This window comes from Triturus cristatus, chromosome 6 (genome assembly GCF_964204655.1).
Source record: "Triturus cristatus chromosome 6, aTriCri1.1, whole genome shotgun sequence".
NCBI classification, from domain to species: domain Eukaryota; kingdom Metazoa; phylum Chordata; class Amphibia; order Caudata; family Salamandridae; genus Triturus; species Triturus cristatus.
Genome location: NC_140589.1, coordinates 1,918,232,950 through 1,918,251,172, shown reverse-complemented (window position 1 = coordinate 1,918,251,172; position 18,223 = coordinate 1,918,232,950). Strand labels below are relative to the sequence as shown.

At 50.0% G+C, this 18,223-nt stretch overlaps 1 protein-coding gene across 1 annotated transcript in view; it reads right to left on the bottom strand.

The window, feature by feature from the left end:
- LOC146822461 (NACHT, LRR and PYD domains-containing protein 3-like) overlaps positions 1 to 18,223 on the bottom strand; it is a 357,577-nt gene that overhangs the window by 269,682 nt on the left and 69,672 nt on the right. The window contains exons 3-4 of the mRNA XM_085610062.1: positions 12,332 to 12,409; positions 11,596 to 11,640 (exon numbers count right to left, since the gene is read on the bottom strand). Of these exons, the coding sequence (XP_085466188.1) occupies positions 11,596 to 11,640; positions 12,332 to 12,409 (123 nt within the window). The remainder of the gene's footprint in view (positions 1 to 11,595; positions 11,641 to 12,331; positions 12,410 to 18,223) is intronic.

Sequence of the window (18,223 nt, the reverse complement as noted above, 5' to 3'; positions counted from 1 at the left end):
GGTAAATATTATAAATCGTACTCTTTTGAGGTCCCATGTGCAAGTTTGAAGGATAGCATCAAACACATTTGTTAGAAGGTGTAGTAGCCGACACATAAATAAAGTCACGAAACTGGTCACAATCTTGGCATCGTATCAACAAATGCTTCCTGCACTAGAAGACTGCAGCGCCTGTCAAACCTCTCTTCATACCTCGTATTGAACCAGCATTCATTCACTCTGAGGACCACACAGGGTCATTATGCTCCAGCACATGTCCCAATAAACAAACAGAGCTCGCAGAGTTCCGAAAAAACCTCTGCTCTGAGTTTTTTCCTCGCTCGCATTCGTCAACATCATGTTGGCGAGTGTGAGCAAGTAAAATAAACATCCCGGCGAGATTTCTTAACTTGGGGTGGTCAGGTTTCTCATTGCGAGTGGTCACGTTTGCTCGCGACCACTTGCAATGAGAAACTGCCCTTTCACGATGAGAAAGCTGCAGCATGAGTAAAAATCTACTCGAGCGGCAGAAAAGGAAAGAAGGGACCGCTTGCGGTGTGCAAGGTGCAGTTCGCAATGATTGCACAGTGCGGACAAGCATCAGGCACTGTGCAATTACCGCGAACAGCATTTGTCTATAGAACTCCACCACTTGCGGAGATCCGTGTGGTGCAGAGGAGATTTTTTTGCCACTTCGCGGAACTCCGCAGTTTTGTGAGTCTAGCCAGTTGTCCTTTCTGCATACGTGCAGACAAAATTTACTTCTGCAGCTGTGAAGCCTGCGTTATCCTTTTCTACATCTGTAGACAGCAATCTCTACCACAGAAAGTTGCCCTTTATGCAAATAAGGCAGACTTGTCTCCTACAGCTATGTAGACACAACTGCCCCTTTCATGCACGGGTAGCTTAACTTCCCTCCAGGATCCAAAGTTATCCCTTTACACATATGAAACCGTATTGAATTAACTGCAATAAAAACAGGCTGCTTAACATGTTTTTGCAACATAAATTATGACGTAACAACCCCAAAGAGTAATCTCAGATGGCAAATTCCTAAATTAAAGCCAGGCTCTCTAATTGGGTGCTAAGCAGGCTGTAAAGCGAGATATTCACACATGGAGGCGCAGAAGGGGGTGCAGCAGGACAGTCATCATATGAAGAAGCCCTCACAGCGCACACCGGGCTGAAATACTTTAAGGCAGTGGAGTCAGAGAAGGGTTTGGAACATGCACCCAACCTCCAGGGAGTCAAGTGGCGATATAGAGAAAAACCAACAATTGCATTATGTGGAATTTGGAAAAGTTGCACAAGCAACTGCTGGTCCTAGTTCCTGGTGCAGGAGAGGCGGTGAATGGTGGGGTACGGACAGTCTTGGGTGGGAGGGGGATGCTGCAGCCCAGATGTGAGTAGTCCCCTCCCCTCTCTAGCTGCAGCCTGCTCTCTGGCAGCCCCTGCCACTGTTGCAGCTGCCCAGGAGAGACGTGGAAGTGCGAGCTGACAACGTCATCTGCACACAACTTTCCCCCTCGGCTCCATTTGCCACTCACAAGATGGCCGCCGAGGCCAGTCACGGTGGGCAGCCATGCCGGAGGTGGCAACGAAAGTCAGCTTGACTGCTTACCAGTGGTGGGATGACGTGGCTGTCGGACCTCGAGGGAAATAATAATGGCCAATAAAAACCAAGCATTTGCAATGCAATAGGTCTCGCATTTACATGAGTTTCAGCTATTGGCATTGTAAATGACAATGCGTTTTATTATGTTTAAAAGAAAAAACATAAATAAAAGGTATTGTCATTTATAATGCCAATAGCTCAAACTTGCGTAAATGCGAGACCTATTGCAAATGGTAGGCATCACGGACAACGGGAGGGAGAGCACGGACAACGGGAGCGAGGGAGAGACGGGGAAGAACAAAGGCACGGACAACGGGAGCCGTGCCTGCAGTAAGATTGAAAGTGCAAAGATGTGTCACTATTTAGGACCATCCAGGGGTGTGATGGCTGCACCAGTGCCTGCAGATCTCTGCAGCTCCACAGATCCACATTGGATAGTATTTCCTTTTTTAACAGTACAGAGATTTTCAGAATGTCTAACCCTGTCAATCACTGCTCTGTCTTTCCTCCCACATAGTCTCATTGTCAACAGCCTCCCTGCCAACATTTTTCTGTTCTAAACCAAAATAATAAAAAATAATCTATTGCTAATGCCCGAGGCACCCACTTGAATTCTTAACACCCCTAAAGAACTTTTCACATGTCACTGGCATTTCAGCCAATTGCGTCCTTGGACCTGGAAGATTCAGTGTTTGAATAGACTCCATCAGCTCAAACGCAGCCTCCACATCCTTCAGCATCATCAACATGCTCTAACGCAGCCTCCACATCCTTCAGCATCTTCGACATGTTGAAGCCCAGCCTCCAAATCCTTCAGCATCATTAACATACACAAACCCAGCTTCCACATCCTTCAGTTTCATTAACATGCACAATCCCAGCCTACACATCCTTCAGCATCATTGACATGCACAAACCCAGCCTCCACATACTTCAGCATCATCGACATGCACACACCCAGTCTCTACATCCTTCAGCGTCATCGACATGGACAAACCGAGCCTCCTCATCCTTCAGCATCATTAACATGCACACACTCAGCCTCCACATCCTTCAGCCTCATTGACATGGACAAACCCAACCTGCACATCCTTCAGCATCGACATGTTATGTTATATAATTTTATAACGCGTGCAGCTACTCCGAAGAGTGTCCCGGCGCAAACCCAAGAGGAGTCAGCACACTTACACTAGGCGAAAAGGTAGGTTTTTAGATGTTTCTTAAAGGCCAGAGGGTCTTGGGATTGCGAAGCGATAAAGGAAGGGCATTCCATGCCTGGGCGGCTTTCACAGCGAGAGAAGAGCCGCCCAGCCTGTGGCGAATAAAACGGGGCACTTGAGCTAGAAGAAGTGCTGATGAGCGTAATTGTCTCAGTGGGACATAGAAGGAAAACCGCTACCGCAGATAGGCGGGACCATGACCATGGAGGGCAAGATGGGCAATGACAAGAGATTTAAATTTGACCCATTCGGCCACGAGAAGCCAGTGAAGTGAGTGTAGATGTTTGCGCACGCTACTCTAATTGGAAGTTCCAAGGAGAAGCCTGGCGGCCGCATTTTGGACAGCCTGGAGTTTATTCAATGAGTACCCCGGGCTGCCCACATACAAGGCATTGACATAATCCAAACGGGAAAGAATCAAAGCACGCATGACCGTCTCTTTAGCAGGCCTAGGGAGAAGAGCAAGGAATCTCCTTAAGGTTTTAATGAGACCAAAGCAACTACCTCAGAGCTTCTTAACCTGGGTAAAAAAAGGATAATTTGTCCTCGAACCACACTCCCAGGTTCTTAGCGGATTTCCCATTGGATGTTGGTAGGCGGATCCCATGAGGCCAGACTGTGTCTCTGAAACTGGAGGGGAAATTACCATAGAGGAGAATCTCAGACTTGTCTTCGTTGCATTTAAGTTGACCGGCAGCAAGCCACTTGATGACAGAAGACAAGCAGTGCTGGACAGAGGATACAGAGTCCGCATCCTTTTCCCGGGAAAAAAGGAGCTGGGTATCATCTGCGTAGACAATCACCTTAGCCCCCAAGTCCTCAGCCAAGTAGACCTGAGGAGTTACATAGATGTTAAAAACAAGAGGGCTAAGGGAGGACCGCTGCGGCATCCCTGTGGCGACCGGCTGCGGGGCTGACGCAGCCGGCGGCAGCCAGACCTGTTGCACCCACCCTTCCAAGAAGGACCTAAGCCAGCCCCAGGCAGAGCCCGAGACAGCAATCTCAGTGAGGTGGGCAAGCAGCAGTGAGTGTGGGACCTTGTCGAACGCTGCTGATAGGTCGAGCATTACTAAAGCTGCTCTTCTGCTGGCATCCAGACACTCACGAATGGCGTCGGAGACCTCCACCAATGCTGACTCAGAGCTATTAGCCAGCCTTCACATCCTTCAGCATCATCGACATGCACAAACCCAGCCTCCACATCCTTCACCTTCATCAACATGGACAAACACAGCCTGCACATCCTTCAGCATCATCATCATTTGGGCCTGCGCTCCTCGAGGTCTCAGAAACCATTAAAGGGGTTCTGGACACTGGGGGCAAAGCCATGCTGGTGATGCTGGATTTGTCGGCGGCTTTTGACACCGTCCCCCATGATGGTCTTCTCTTAAGACTCTATGAGATTGGACTGCGGGGGACGGTGCTCAGTTGGTTTTCCTCCTTCCTAACGGGCCGCCGGCAAACGGTCTGGGCCTCGCCTGATTCCGCCGTGATGCCGCCTCTGGGAGTCGGGGTCCCTCAGGGCTCTATTTTGAGCCCGACCCTTTTTAATATCTTCATGACCCCTCTGGCGGCGTTGGCGGAGTCGTTTGGGGCCCGGATCGTATCCTATGCAGACGACACCCAGCTCCTCTTCTCGTGCAAGAGAGGAGGAGACTTTGATGGGAAGAGTATCCGGGAGTGCCTTGGGGCTGTGTTTCAATGGTTCCAACTGAACAGCCTCAAGTGCAATTCCGATAAGTCCGAGGTACTTTTCTTTGGATGCGACACGGAGCCAGACTGGCAGGCTTGGTGGCCTACCAACATGTTCCCCCCTACTTGCTCATCCCAATTAGCTAAGAACTTGGGGGTTAAGATGGACAATGGGTTGACTATGAAGTCTCAGATCTTGGGGGTGTCTGGCACTTGCTTCGGCCTCCTGAGGATGTTACGGAGGTTTCTTCCCCTCTTATCGGAGGAGCACAGGAGGCTGACTGTGCAGGCTCTGATAGGCTCCAGGCTAGATTATTCTAACGTTCTGTACCTGGGCCTGCCAGACTACCTGCTTCAGCGGCTACAAATTGTGCAGAATGCTGCGGCGAGAGCGATTTTTGGCCTGAACAGACGAGTCAGTGCTGCGGGTTTGCTCCAGACCCTGCATTGGCTTCCAATCCGCAAGCGGATTGCCTTTAAGGCTTTGTCCCTGACATTTAAGGCTCTCCATGCGATGGGAGCTAAGTACCTCCAAAAGAGAATTGCCTTCTATCGACCGGCGCGTTCTCTGAGATCAGAACACCTGTTTTTGGCTTCCGTCCCGCGAGTAATGAGAGCGCGCTTGGGAGGTCGTTCCTTTGGACTACTGGCGCCACAGCTGTGGAACTGTCTGCCTCTTACATTGCGGGGAGCTACCAGCTTACTAGCTTTTAGAAAGGATCTCAAATCCTGGTTGTTCATTCAGTAGGTCCTGTTTTGTTTGTTGTTTTTCTTTCTGTCTGTGTCACTTTTTCTCTTTTAACATGCTATGTTATAATTTTGTAGTCTACCTTAAATAAAAGCGCCGGGACACTCTTTTTGAGTAGCCGCGCGCTCTATAAATACCATTTTAACATAACATAACATAAGGTACCTATGATTACTAGTGTGCCATTGCACTAAGCGCTGTGGTGTAGGCGCGCTGTGCATTTTCCTCTATATTTTAATCGTTACCCGTTTTTTCTATTTTTGTTTATTTTAAGTTATTTCTCCCTGTTTTAACCTGGGGAATGCCCCCTTACCTGCACTGTAATTTGTTGTAACACCGCTGCTTAGCGGGTCCGGTCCCGGGGTTTCAGGAAGTTTGGGAGGGAATCTGCCGCCATATTGTGAGTGGACTGGGTGACACAGTTTGGGCGCCATCTTGAGTGTCCCAGTGGTGCTGATCACTCGCGGATGCCCTATTTAAGCCAGTCCCTCAAGCGCGCAGCGGTGACGCGCAGCGGGGGCGCCCTCCCTGCGCCTGAGTCGTGCCAGAGTCCTGCCCATCTGCGCTCGTCCGCTCCGAGTCAGGGTTAGGCAGGGCTCCGTAGCCTTTCTTCCGGTTGATGTAGTTTTTGTACTTTTCCATATCATGCATACTAGATCTGCTCTGCTTAGTTTTTGTAACGCTTTGCCCTGCACGCATATTCCGCTTCATCCTCTCTCTGGCCCTATTAATTGTCCTAAGTGTGATTTTAGACTTCCATCTCCTGTTCCTATCTCTGCATATAGGAAAGCTCCCTTAGGCTGCCCAGCTGCCATTCCGCCTCCGCTGGTAAAATCTCAGGATCCGTCTATTTTTAACGTCTGCCATCTTAATGTGAGGTCTCTGGTTAGACATCATCAGGATGTGCATAGTCTACTTACGGACGAAGCCCCTGATGTTTTGTTCATGTCAGAGACATGGTTGCATGATGATGCCTCGGCTGCGGTGAACTTGGCTCTCCCCTCTGAGTATGTGATTTTTACTCATAATCGTAACTCGAGAGGAGGTGGCATTGCGGCTGTTATCAAATCCTGCTACTCATGCGTATGGAAAGCTATGGATATAGCCGGCTGCGAAAGTGCTTACTTTCGCATCTGGGTTAATCCCCATTTTACTTTCTCTGGCCTACTTATCTATCGGCCTCCGGGCCCGGACGCCGCTTTCAGGTCAGCCCTTCCTGAAGCTGTCAGTACATTAGCTTTAAGGACTGCTAACTTTAGTATCATTGGCGATTTAAATCTTCATTTTGATACTCCCCTTTCCCCTGCTGTTAGTAGCGCTCTTGTCGATCTGGAAGCTCTCCAGCTATTTCAGCTGGTCAACCATTGTACTCATGTTGGTGGACATATTCTGGACCCTATTTTTACCAATCTATCTGTGGCTAAAGTGCTGCTTCCCAGGCCTATGGCCTGGACTGATCACCATCTTATAGAGCTGCACCTTGTAATTAAGGACCTTCCTCACAGAGTAATTTCATCTATGCCTCTTAGGTGTCCATGGAGAAAGCTGAAATTAGCTGACTTTCATCGGCTTCTTGGTCAATATCCTCTGGGCCCTTTCTTGGATGTTGAGTCGGGATATGACCTGTTTGGCAATTGGCTGACTGGAGCCTTGGACTGCCTGATCCCAATTGCGGAGAGTAAACGCCGTCGTGCTGATCCTAGTCCTTGGTATGACGATTCGCTTCGGCTCCTTAGGAAAGCATGCAAACAAGCTGAAAGAGCCTGGCGTAAGTCTTATTTGCCAGGCATGAAAGCGATCTACCGTGCCAGGACGAAGAAATATCATAGAGCGGTTAATAAAGCTCGGGCTGCCTATTATTCTCGCGAATTCAACATCAGCACCAATCCTACTAAATTAGTATTTAAGGTGCTTAAGGATCTTACAGCCAGTAGAGCTCCAGTCGCTGAGATCTGTTCTGCCTCGCACTGTGAGGACCTGGCTGCCTTTTTTGTGGAAAAGGTTGAGGCCATCTATCGTTCCTTTTCTGTTCCATCCGTCTCTGTGGGGAAGTTGGAACCTTGCCCAACTACTATGTCTTTGTGCTCTTTCCCAGAGCTTTCGATGGAGGAGTTTAATAAAATTGTGGCGAAAGTCAAATCTGGCTCTCCTAGTGATCCTCTCCGGCCTGCCCAATTTAGAGATTCAGCGTTACTTTGTCTTCCTCCCCTGCGTGATCTTGTCAATCTATCTTTGACGTCTGGTTCTGTCCCTGCTAGCTGGAAACAAGCTCAGGTGATGCCTATTTTAAAAAAACCTGCCTTGGATCCATTAAAGCTGGAGAACTATCGCCCTATATCTCTGCTCCCATGGGTCGCAAAACTGACTGAGGTTCATGTTGATGCCATTTTATCTAATCATCTTCATTCTGCTCACATTTTGGATCCCTCGCAGAATGGCTTTCGACCCGGCCATAGTACTGAGACTGCGTTGCTCTTTATGGTTGAGCACCTGCGTACTCTGGTCGACTCGGGTCAAACGGCGGCACTGGTATTTCTCGATCTCAGTGCCGCCTTCGACACCGTCTCCCACGCCATTCTAATACAGCGTCTGGGTGAGGCTGGGTTCGATAACGTGGCACTTGAGTGGTTTCGATCGTTTTTATCTGGTCGCACGTTTAGGGTTGTTACTCCTCCTTTTCAGTCTAAACCCTATCCTATCACTCAGGGTGTACCGCAAGGGTCAGCTCTGAGCCCCACACTTTTCAATCTCTATGTGCAGCCGCTGGCTGCTGTTGCCAAGCGTTGGAACCTGACTATGGTGTCAAATGCGGACGACACGCAGCTGGCGGTTGCATTAAGTGGGGCGTCTGACCTCGAGGCTGATGAGTTCCGCGAGGGACTGAGCTCAGTGGCCCGTTGGATGACAGACAATTGCCTGCAATTGAACGCTAAAAAAATCATTGGTGGCCACCCGAGCTTGGTTCAACTCCTCTTCCTGTCACCGAGGTTAAGAACCTTGGGGTCTGGTTGGACTGTAAACTCAGTTTTGCCTGTCATACTAAGAAAACCGCTGCCACGTGTTTTGGGATTCTACGTACGCTCAGACCTATCTTTAAATTCTTTGATGCTCCAACCAGACAGCTTATTGTTCAAGCTACGATTTTGTCTAGGTTGGACTATGCGAGTTCTCTTTTGTTGTGGGCTAATTTGGCCGAACTTTCTAGACTTCAACGCGTTCAAAATGCTGCCGCCAGGGCTCTGGTGGGCTTACCGCGATTTTGCTCGGCCAGAAATACCATTGTCAAACTTCATTGGCTCCCTGTCGCTCAGAGGATTAAGTTTAAATCTCTGTGCCTTGTGTTTAAAATTCTGAAGCACTCTTCTCCTCAGATTCTGTAGCACTTTATTCTGCCTTATGTTCCCTCGCGCTCTCTAAGATCCTCGGGTCTTCACTTGGTCACAGTCCCGCGCTTTAAGAGAGCTAGGTCCGGCGGCCGCTCCTTTAGAGTACTTGCTGCCGGGCTCTGGAACTCTCTTCCTGTCCATGTCCGCGCAATTAAAAAACTTTTTGCCTTTAGGAAGGCTGTTAAAACCTTCCTTTTTCCTCTGGATTCTTAGTGCTGCTGTGTTCTTGTCTTTAGTATTACTTGTGTCCGGTATTTTGTCCTTTATAGCGCCGGGACGCCCCTTTGCTGAGGCAGCTGCGCGCTCTATCAATCCGGATAACATAACATAACATAACAACATCAACATGGACAAACCCAGCCTCCACATCCTTCAGCATCGACATTTACAAACCCAGCCTTCACATCCTTCAGCATCATCGACTTGCACAAACCCAGCCTCCACATCTTTCACCTTCATCAACATTGACAAACCCAGCCTCCAGATCCTTCAGCATCATCGACATTTACAAACCCAGCCTCCACATCCTTCAGCATCATCGACATTTACAAACCCAGCCTCCACATCCTTCAGCATCATGGACATGCACAAACCGAGCCTCCACATCCTTCAGCATCATCGGCATGGACAAACCCAGCCTCCACATCCTTCAGCATCATTCACATGCATAAAGCCAGCCTCCACATCCTTCATCATCATTAACATGCACAAACCCAGCCTGCACAGCCTTTAGCATCTTCGACATTTACAAACCCAGCCTCCACATCCTTCAGCATCTTCAAACATGGACAAACCCAGCCTCCACTTCCTTCAGCATCAATGACATGCACAAACCAAGCCTCCACATCCTTCACCTTCATCAACATGGACAAACTCAGCCTCCACATCCTTCAGCATCATCGACATTTACAAACCCAGCCTCCACATCCTTCAGCATCATTGACATTGTCAAACCTGGCCTCCACATCCTTCAGCATCATCGACATGTACAAACCCAGCCTCCACATCTTTCACCTTCATCAACATTGACAAACCCAGCCTCCAGATCCTTCAGCATCATCGACATTTACAAACCCAGCCTCCACATCCTTCAGCATCATCGACATTTACAAACCCAGCCTCCACATCCTTCAGCATCATGGACATGCACAAACCGAGCCTCCACATCCTTCAGCATCATCGGCATGGACAAACCCAGCCTCCACATCCTTTAGCATCATCAACATGCACAAACCAAGCCTCCACATCCTTCACCTTCATCAACGTGCACAAACTCAGCCTCCGCATCCTTCAGCATCATCGACATTTACAAACCAAGCCTCCACATCCTTCAGCATCATTGACATTGTCAAACCTGGCCTCCACATCCTTCAGCATCATCGACATGTACAAACCCAGCCTGCACATCCTTCAGCATCGACATTCAAAAACCCAGCCTACCCATCCTTCAGCATCATCGACATGCACAAACCCAGGCTGCACATCCTTCAATCAATCAATCATTCAAGGGTTTGTAAAGCACACTACTCACCCTGAGGGTGTCAAGGTGCTAGGGGTGGGGGCAGCTCCAGATCAGTCGCTGCTTCGATTCAGTCAAAAAGCCAGGTCTTGAGGTCCTTTCTGAAGGTTTGCAGGGTTGGGGAGCATCTGATGTTCACGGGCAGCTCGTTCCAGGTCTTGGCAGCTATGTAGGATAAGGCTCTCCCTCCTGTTTTGTTTCTGTGAATGTGGGGGACCTCTGCCAGGGCGAGGTTGATGGAGTGGAGGTTCCGTTTGGGTACGTGGAAGGAAACTCTCTCATTGAGGTGTTTGGGTCCGATGTTGTTGATGGATTTGTAAGCGTGGGTGAGGAGTTTGAAGGTGACCCTCTTCTCGCCGAGGAGCAAGTGAAGTTCTCGCAGGTGTTGGGTCATATGTTCGTGATGCGGAGTCCCGAGGACGAGTCTGGCAGCAGTGTTCTGGATGGTCTGGAGTCTCTGTAGTAGTGCTCTGTTGATTCCGGCGTATAAGGCATTGCCGTAGTCCAGTCTGCTGGTTATGAGTGGGTGATGGTCCTTCTGCAGTCAGGGGATCCATTTGAGGGTTTTGCAGAGGATGCGCAGGCAGTTGAAGCTGGTGGAAGCGACGGCGTTGATCTGGCGATTCATGGAGAGGGACGAGTGAGGATGATGCCGAGGTTTTGTGCATGGTCCGTGGGAGTGGGTGGATTCCGAGGGCGGAGGGCCACCAGGCATAGTCTCAGGCAAACGTACAGGGTCCGAGGATGAGGATCCTTTAGCATCATCGACACACACAAACCCGGCCTCCACATCCCTCAGCATCCTCGATATGCACAAACCCAGCCTGCATATCCTTCAGCATCACCAACATGCACAAACCCAGCCTCCACATCCTTCAGCATCATCGATATGCGCAAATAAAGCCTGAACATCCTTTAGCATCATCAACATGCACAAACCCAGCCTCCACATCCTTCAGCATCATCGACATGCACAAACCCAGCATGCATATCCTTTAGCATCATTGACAAACCCAGGCTCCACATCCTTCAGCATCACCAACATGCACAAACCCAGCCTCCACATCCTTCAGCATCGATATGCGCAAATAAAGCCTGAACATCCTTTAGCATCATCAACATGCACAAACCCAGCCTCCACATCCTTCAGCATCAGCGACATGCACACACCCAGCATGCATATCCTTTAGCATCATCGACATGCACAAACCCCGCGTCCACATCTTTCAGCATCATCAACATGCACAAACCCAGCCTCCGCCTCCTTCAGAATCATTGACATGCGCTAATAAAGCCTCCTAACCACAGGAGTCGCCCACAACATAGGTCGCAGCAGCATTTTATGCTTCACAGCAAAGTGCAAGTCCCATCGCAGTGAGAACTCTCTTCCCGGGGTTCAGAATCCTATTCATTATCTGCATTGAAGCTTCACATACCTGAAGTAGCTCCTGGCACCTCTCGGGCCTCATGAGGTTCCAACACTGAAAATGAAATGACACTTATTAATATCTAGACTATCGCAGACAAGTAGAGTTATCCAAAAACAGTGTCCACTTTAATGTGATTTCGTGAATTATTCTTAGGTCGCTGTAATGTGGGATCTTAAGTAGTCACCAAAATCTTAGTCAGAATGTGCAGGAATGGTTCATTTATGTGACAGGGTTCACTACGGAGAAATTGATTATGATGGGTTCAGGCCTTTGTCAATTAATTGAACATGGTAGGTGGTGGGGTTAGAGCTCTTGAGTAGCCGAAATCCATTGGCTAATCAAGATCTGTCATCCCATGAGTGAAGGCAAGGACATCAACTATCAGACAGATACCACATCACTGCCAGGATATCTGAAATGGAAGAGAAATGCATTCTCGATCACTGTGGAACAGATGCTAGACATGCAGCTGAGTTACACCAGGATATACCACTATTGTATACAACTTATCAGTTAAAAACAAAGCTCAAGGAGAGGACCAGCTGCAAAAAGATCACAAGAGGTCTGTGATTTCTAGAACCTTCTAATGGTGGGGACACCATCAAATGAACTTGTGGGTCTCTGTCCGGTTTAGCAATGGGAACCTCTGGGTTTCTGATGAATGAGGCTCAGATGGCTCTACCATCAATCAATCAATCAATCAATCAATCAATAAGGGTTCTTGTAAAGCGCGACTACTCACCCGTTAGGGTCTGAAGGTGCTGGCAGATGTGGGGGTGGATCTGCGGTTCAGTTGAAGAGCCAGGTATTGAGGTCCTTCCTGAATTGAGACAGAGACAGTTATTGCCTGATATGTGGAGGCAGGGAGTTCCAGGTCTTTGCAGTGAGATAAGAGAAAGATCTTCCTCCGGTTGTGTGTGAGAAGTTGGCCTGGTATATGCTGTCATTAATTAAAGTGGGCACCGTGCACCAGTCCAAACGACCCTTATGATGTTGAAGGTCAAAGATAACCTTTAGAAAGCTAATCTAGTGGTAGCTGTGGAGAGCAGCCTTCAGGCTTAATCTTGAAGGAATGTAAAGCAGATTGTTTTACGAGAATATCACCTCCTGAATAACTAAATGAAAGGAGAACCACAAAGTGTTTATATAAAAAATATGTATTTATTTCTATAACACTCTCTTCTATTCTCAACACGAGAATAGAACACAAAGCACTCGATACGTTTCAATATAACAGTTGTAAGTAGCACAATACACAGCGGGCTCCAGGGGGAGACCTAACCAAATACTAAAAAAATGGTATAACAATCACGACTTGAATAGACACAATCCCTAGAGAATGTAGAATCACTGGGACCCCAAGGAATCACCCAAAGGGGGTAGATCGGAACTCCACGGGGACGGGTGCAGTGTGTAAACACGAGCGCGGGCTCCGTAAAACTCTTTGAGAAAGTCACAGTTGGAAAGTTACAAGTTAAGGACACTTCTAGGAGGACTTCAAACAAATCCTTTGGAGCTTAAGAGGTTCTAGGGCCAACCCATCCGTGGATATCCAGGTACCCACGTTACCTATCCCAGAGGAGCCGGGTACATTGGGTTAAAAAGGTGTCGGAAACCACCGTTGTTTCTAATGGGGGACTTGGAAGAAATGTTGCTGCCGTGAAGGTGAAAAGTGTCCGGTGGAGTCAAAGCCTGGATTCTAAGTGAGAGGAACCTGAAATCAGAGGGGACAGAGTCTGTGTCACTTCACGTGACCAGGGGCTCAGTAGTCAAATGCTCACCAATGTCGGATGCTTCAGGGACGCTGAGGGGTTGCTTGACTCTGTAGCCACGAGGACCAGGAGACGTCAAGGATGACCAGAGACCAGAGGTGAGCTGTCCCACAAAGAATGTCGAGTGCTGAGGGGTCGATGTCTGGCTGGAGCACCAACAAGCCTTGGCAAATGCAACCCATGCAGGAAGGACAAACAGGTTACAGTGTAGACCAGCAAGGTCCAGGGGACTCCCCAAGCAATGGAGAGTCAAGGCACATCTGGAGCAACCGGGTAATCCCAAAAACAAACAATGTGACCCTCGCCAGAACACACAGGCCAACAGCCCAGGGATCGCGAGGAGACCTCGAGCAAGATTGCGAAGTACCAGCCCACGGAGCACTCGGTGCGAGGAGGCCGGAGATCTTAAGTGGAAATACTGCTCAGGGTCTGGAATACATGGAGTCCAATGCACAAGCTCAGAAACTGCCAACAAGCATGTGCAACTGTAAATGTACGTGGTGCACAGGGGTTCGGGTCACGCAGTCCCCATGAGGGATACTGGCCTCAGAACTGCTGAGAGGGCAGATCGACCTCAGGGACCTTCGGAAACCCACCTCCTGTGTTGCTAAAATCATTGGAGTCCTCAGGAGCTTGGGAGATGCAAGCAGGTCAGATGTGCTTAGGTGACTGCATCTGCAGGGGAGTAACTCCAGACCATCTAAGTACATGGAGTCTTCTTAGTAGAATCTTATCCAGGTAAAATCCAAAGAGCCTAAATCAGACAAGGCCTTTTATACCCACTTGCGAGGGTATGAAAGATTCAGGGGTCCCTTCTATGGGAGGGGCAGGACAGAGGGGTGGCTACACCCATGTCCCTTTGTCCAGTTTCACGCCAGTGTAGTGATTTAGATACAGATCTAGGGATACTATATCTGAGTAAGTGGTGAAAGCACAAGCTTACACAGGTTGTGATTGCAAACCTGTGTTGTTATTTTAAATGGCCTTACATGGGTGGCATAATACATGCTGCAGCCCATGGGAGGTCTCTGGGGTACCTAGGCCCTTGGTACATGTGTAACATAAACTAGGGACTGACAAGGGTGTAGGAGAGTAGGATCTGCTTCACATGGGTACCCCCACATTTTGCTGATGTTTCACTGTTTTTAGTCTGGCTGTGGCCCTGCTAATCACGACCCAACGGCTCCCAGAACTGGTTCTAGCTGGACTATGCACAAGGACACCAAATGTGCCCACAGTGCAGACTTTCTGGCACTCTGAGTGCACCCACCCATACCCAATACACTAAACTCTGTCTGGGAGGTGGTCACACCTCCCTTTGACAGGATACCTATTGTAATGCCTTTCCCTGCTCGAGCTTAGCTCAGCAGCAGGAGGGCAGAAATGTGTCTGTGGCTGGCAGCGTCCATTTTGTGCTGCTCGGGTTAAGAAAGCTGGTACAGGGTAGACCGGTGACCCACGCATGTCTTTGTGGAAGGGTGGAATCATACCTCCCACACCAGTTATTTGTGTGGAGGTATGATTCCAAGGTGTCTGACACCAAGCATAGCATGGTTCTAGGCAGCCGTTTTAAAGTTAGCATTTACCGCAAGATTATAATGCACCTTAAACTATATGTATGACTGCATCACAGACAGCCCTGGAGAATGGACTTCGAATGCTGCAGAGGAGCCCTACTCATGCAGGGGCACCCTCTGACGTAAAACCCAGCACCCTGCCTTCAGGATTGATAAGGCCTGCTATAGGGTGACTGATAGGTTTTAAGTGTAGTGATTTAGATACAGATCTAGGGATACTATATCTGAGTAAGTGGTGCAAGCATAAGCTTACACAGGTTGTGATTGCAAACCTGTGTTGTTATTTTAATTGGCCTTACATGGGTGGCATAATACATGCTGCAGCCCATGGGAGGTCTCTGGGGTACCTAGGCCCTTGGTACATGTGTAACAAACTAGGGACTGACAAGGGTGTAGGAGAGTAGGATCTGCTTCACATGGGTACCCCCACATTTTGCTGATGTTTCACTGTTTTTTGACCTTAGTATGGCTGTGGCCCTGCTAATCAGGACCCCAGCCTAGCTGCTTCCTCTCTAAAATGGTTTTCATGTACATTAGGTACATAACTAATTGGATTCTGGAGTGCCTTATAAGCCCCTAGTATATGGTATACTATGTACCTAGGGCACAGGTACCTCAGAGGCCTACCAGGGGCTGAAGCATGTATTATGCCACCCCTGGGAAGCACTCCAAAATGGCACCACGGGTCTGCTACTGCAGCCTGGGTAAGGGTGTGCTTGCCCCACTTACTGTGGTATAGGCTACCTATATCACTACCATTGCACACACATATAAAACCTATAAGTCACTCCTATGGCAGGCCTTAACCATCCTGAAGGCAGAGTGCTTGTTTTTTATGTAAGAGGGTGCCCCTGCATGAGCAGAGCCCCTCTGCAGTGTTTGGAGAACCTCATCTGATGCTGTTTGTTGTGCAGCCTGACCATATACTCTTAAGTGCATTATAACCTTGTGGTTAATGCTAACTTTGGGATGGCTTCACGGAAACATGTCGTGTTTGGTGTCAAACGCTTTGGAATACTACCCCCCCCCCCCGCCAGTTCTGCCGGCGGGGGTAGCATTCCACCCTTCTAGAGGGAGAGACATGTTCACATTGGTCTAAGCCGGTAGGACTTTCTACAGCCCTGGCATCACAAAATGGATGCCTCTGCCACAGACACGGGTCTGGCCTTCTGCTTCTGACCGAAACTCTGGCAGTGGAGGCCTGGACAATAGGTTTCCGGTCCCAGGGAGGTGTAACCACCTCCCCAGACAGGCAGATGTGTATTGGGGCTGGGCGGGAGTACTCTCTGGTGCTTTGAAGTCCTGCATTGGGGGCACACTTGGTGTCCCTGTGCATCATCCAGTTCAAACCGGTTGCAGGGGCTACCTGCCCCTGCTCTGGTGCGAAACTGGACAAAGGAAATGGGTGTAACCACCCCTCTTTCCAAACCCTCCCATAGGTGGGTCCCTAGAGCATGTCCAACCACCAAACTTTGTATAAGTATGGGAACCCAGTCCTTGCGACTTTAGATTACCCTGGGCGAACTTTGCCACATATATCCTGGACCTTTGAAGTACTATTCTGACTAGAAGACTGAAGAAATCTCCCTTGGAGTCAAGGAGTGACTCCCCTGCTTGGCAGGCACCAAAGAAGCAACTGTCCGGTCTGTAATTCCGAAGCTCCCATCGGACGCTGAACTCTCTGCATCACCAGAGGTGGATTTCCTGACTTTCCTGAGGCTACCCTGAGTCCACAGCAAAGCTGAGGCCCGTGGCTATCTCGGATGACTGGGAACCATAACTCCTTGGGCACCGCATACAATTGCTGGTACATCGACTTCTTGTGTATTCCTGAAGTTCTGCTTTGGGCTCCGAGTAGCCTCAGCCTTGAGCACTGACTGCACCGAAGATCTCTGACCTCCACTCCACGAGTGACCCGTGGGCCGGGTTCCAGTGCGACCGCTAGAGGCTCCTTCGCAATCTCTAGCCCGTTGGCTAGTGGGTCCGCACAAAGGCAACTCCTCTTTTGCTTGGGCTTCCCTGGTTGCCCCGGATGTGCTCTGACCTCCCCTTGCTGGGTGAGCCCCTCAGACGTTGCTGGTCTGCACAGACGTCCTTCTCTTTCCACAAGACTTGCCGTTACCAAGGCTTGTTTGGTCAATTCTGGTCGCCGACACCGCCGCACTTGACAGACTTCGTGGGACAGCTAGATTCCGGCTTGTGGACTTCATCGACGCCTCCTGGACCTTGTTTGGACCCGGCCTCGTGGCGTGGTCCTTAACCCCATGGATTGTGCCCGTTCCCCGACCCGGCCTTCACGGGCCACCCGTCTGAACTGCACCAAGGCCCTTCATCCTGAGCTGCACGCGGTCGCATACCCCTCGTGGCTCCGCCATCTTGTTGGCATCCACGTGACTCTGTGCACCAGCCAGCGCGACCCCGCTCAACCCGGCCTCGACCCCAGCGAAGCCCCGACATCCCGGCACCACGGACCGGCCAGGGGGTGCCGCAGGAACCATTCATCGCCCCCGGCGGAGGACAGTATCGATGGGACCCCCAACTGTCCTCCCCTCTCGAGGTGTGATCGCCCTGCAACTCCCTTGGGCCTGGCGCCTCTCCTGCTGGGCGTCTGGCCACCTCCAACCGGCCTCTCCGCCCCCCCCCGGGCGCATGGGTCCGGACATCAAAGGGCTCCAGACCTATATCTGGGGCGACCCCGCCACAGATCGGCAGTTGTATCCCGGAGTCGAGAGCCCTGCTGATTGAATCGCGGCTGACCCTACGGAGAAGAACTCTTGTCGGAACCATCACGAGCCCTGCTGACTGCGTCGCGGCTCCTTCTTGTGAACACTTTGAACCACCTGGAACATCGGGGCCCCGCTGACGCTGTCGCGGCCCAACCTCGCTGAAACCTTCCTCGGAGCCCTGCTGACGATGTCGCGGCTCGAGCTGAGCAGAAACCATCTTGAGAGCCCTGCTGATTGAATCGCGGCTCTCCCCGAACTGTACGCCAGAGCCCTGCTGACGCCGTCGCGGCTCGACCCCTCCGAGATCCGGAGGTCCTCAAGCTTGAGGATAAGAACTGGGCCCCAGGTACCCTCGTACCACATTCCTGCCAAAGACTGTCCTGCTACCCCTACCCTTCCAAAGAGACATTGAGACTTTTGGTGGATCCCTCGATCCCTTCGTGTAAATATTGACCTCGTAACCTTTTTATTGCTGATAAAGAATTGCTTGTCGTAAGACAACCTCCTTGAGTCCTGTGTGGTGGTGTTACTGTGCTAGTACGTGATAGGAGAAGGATCT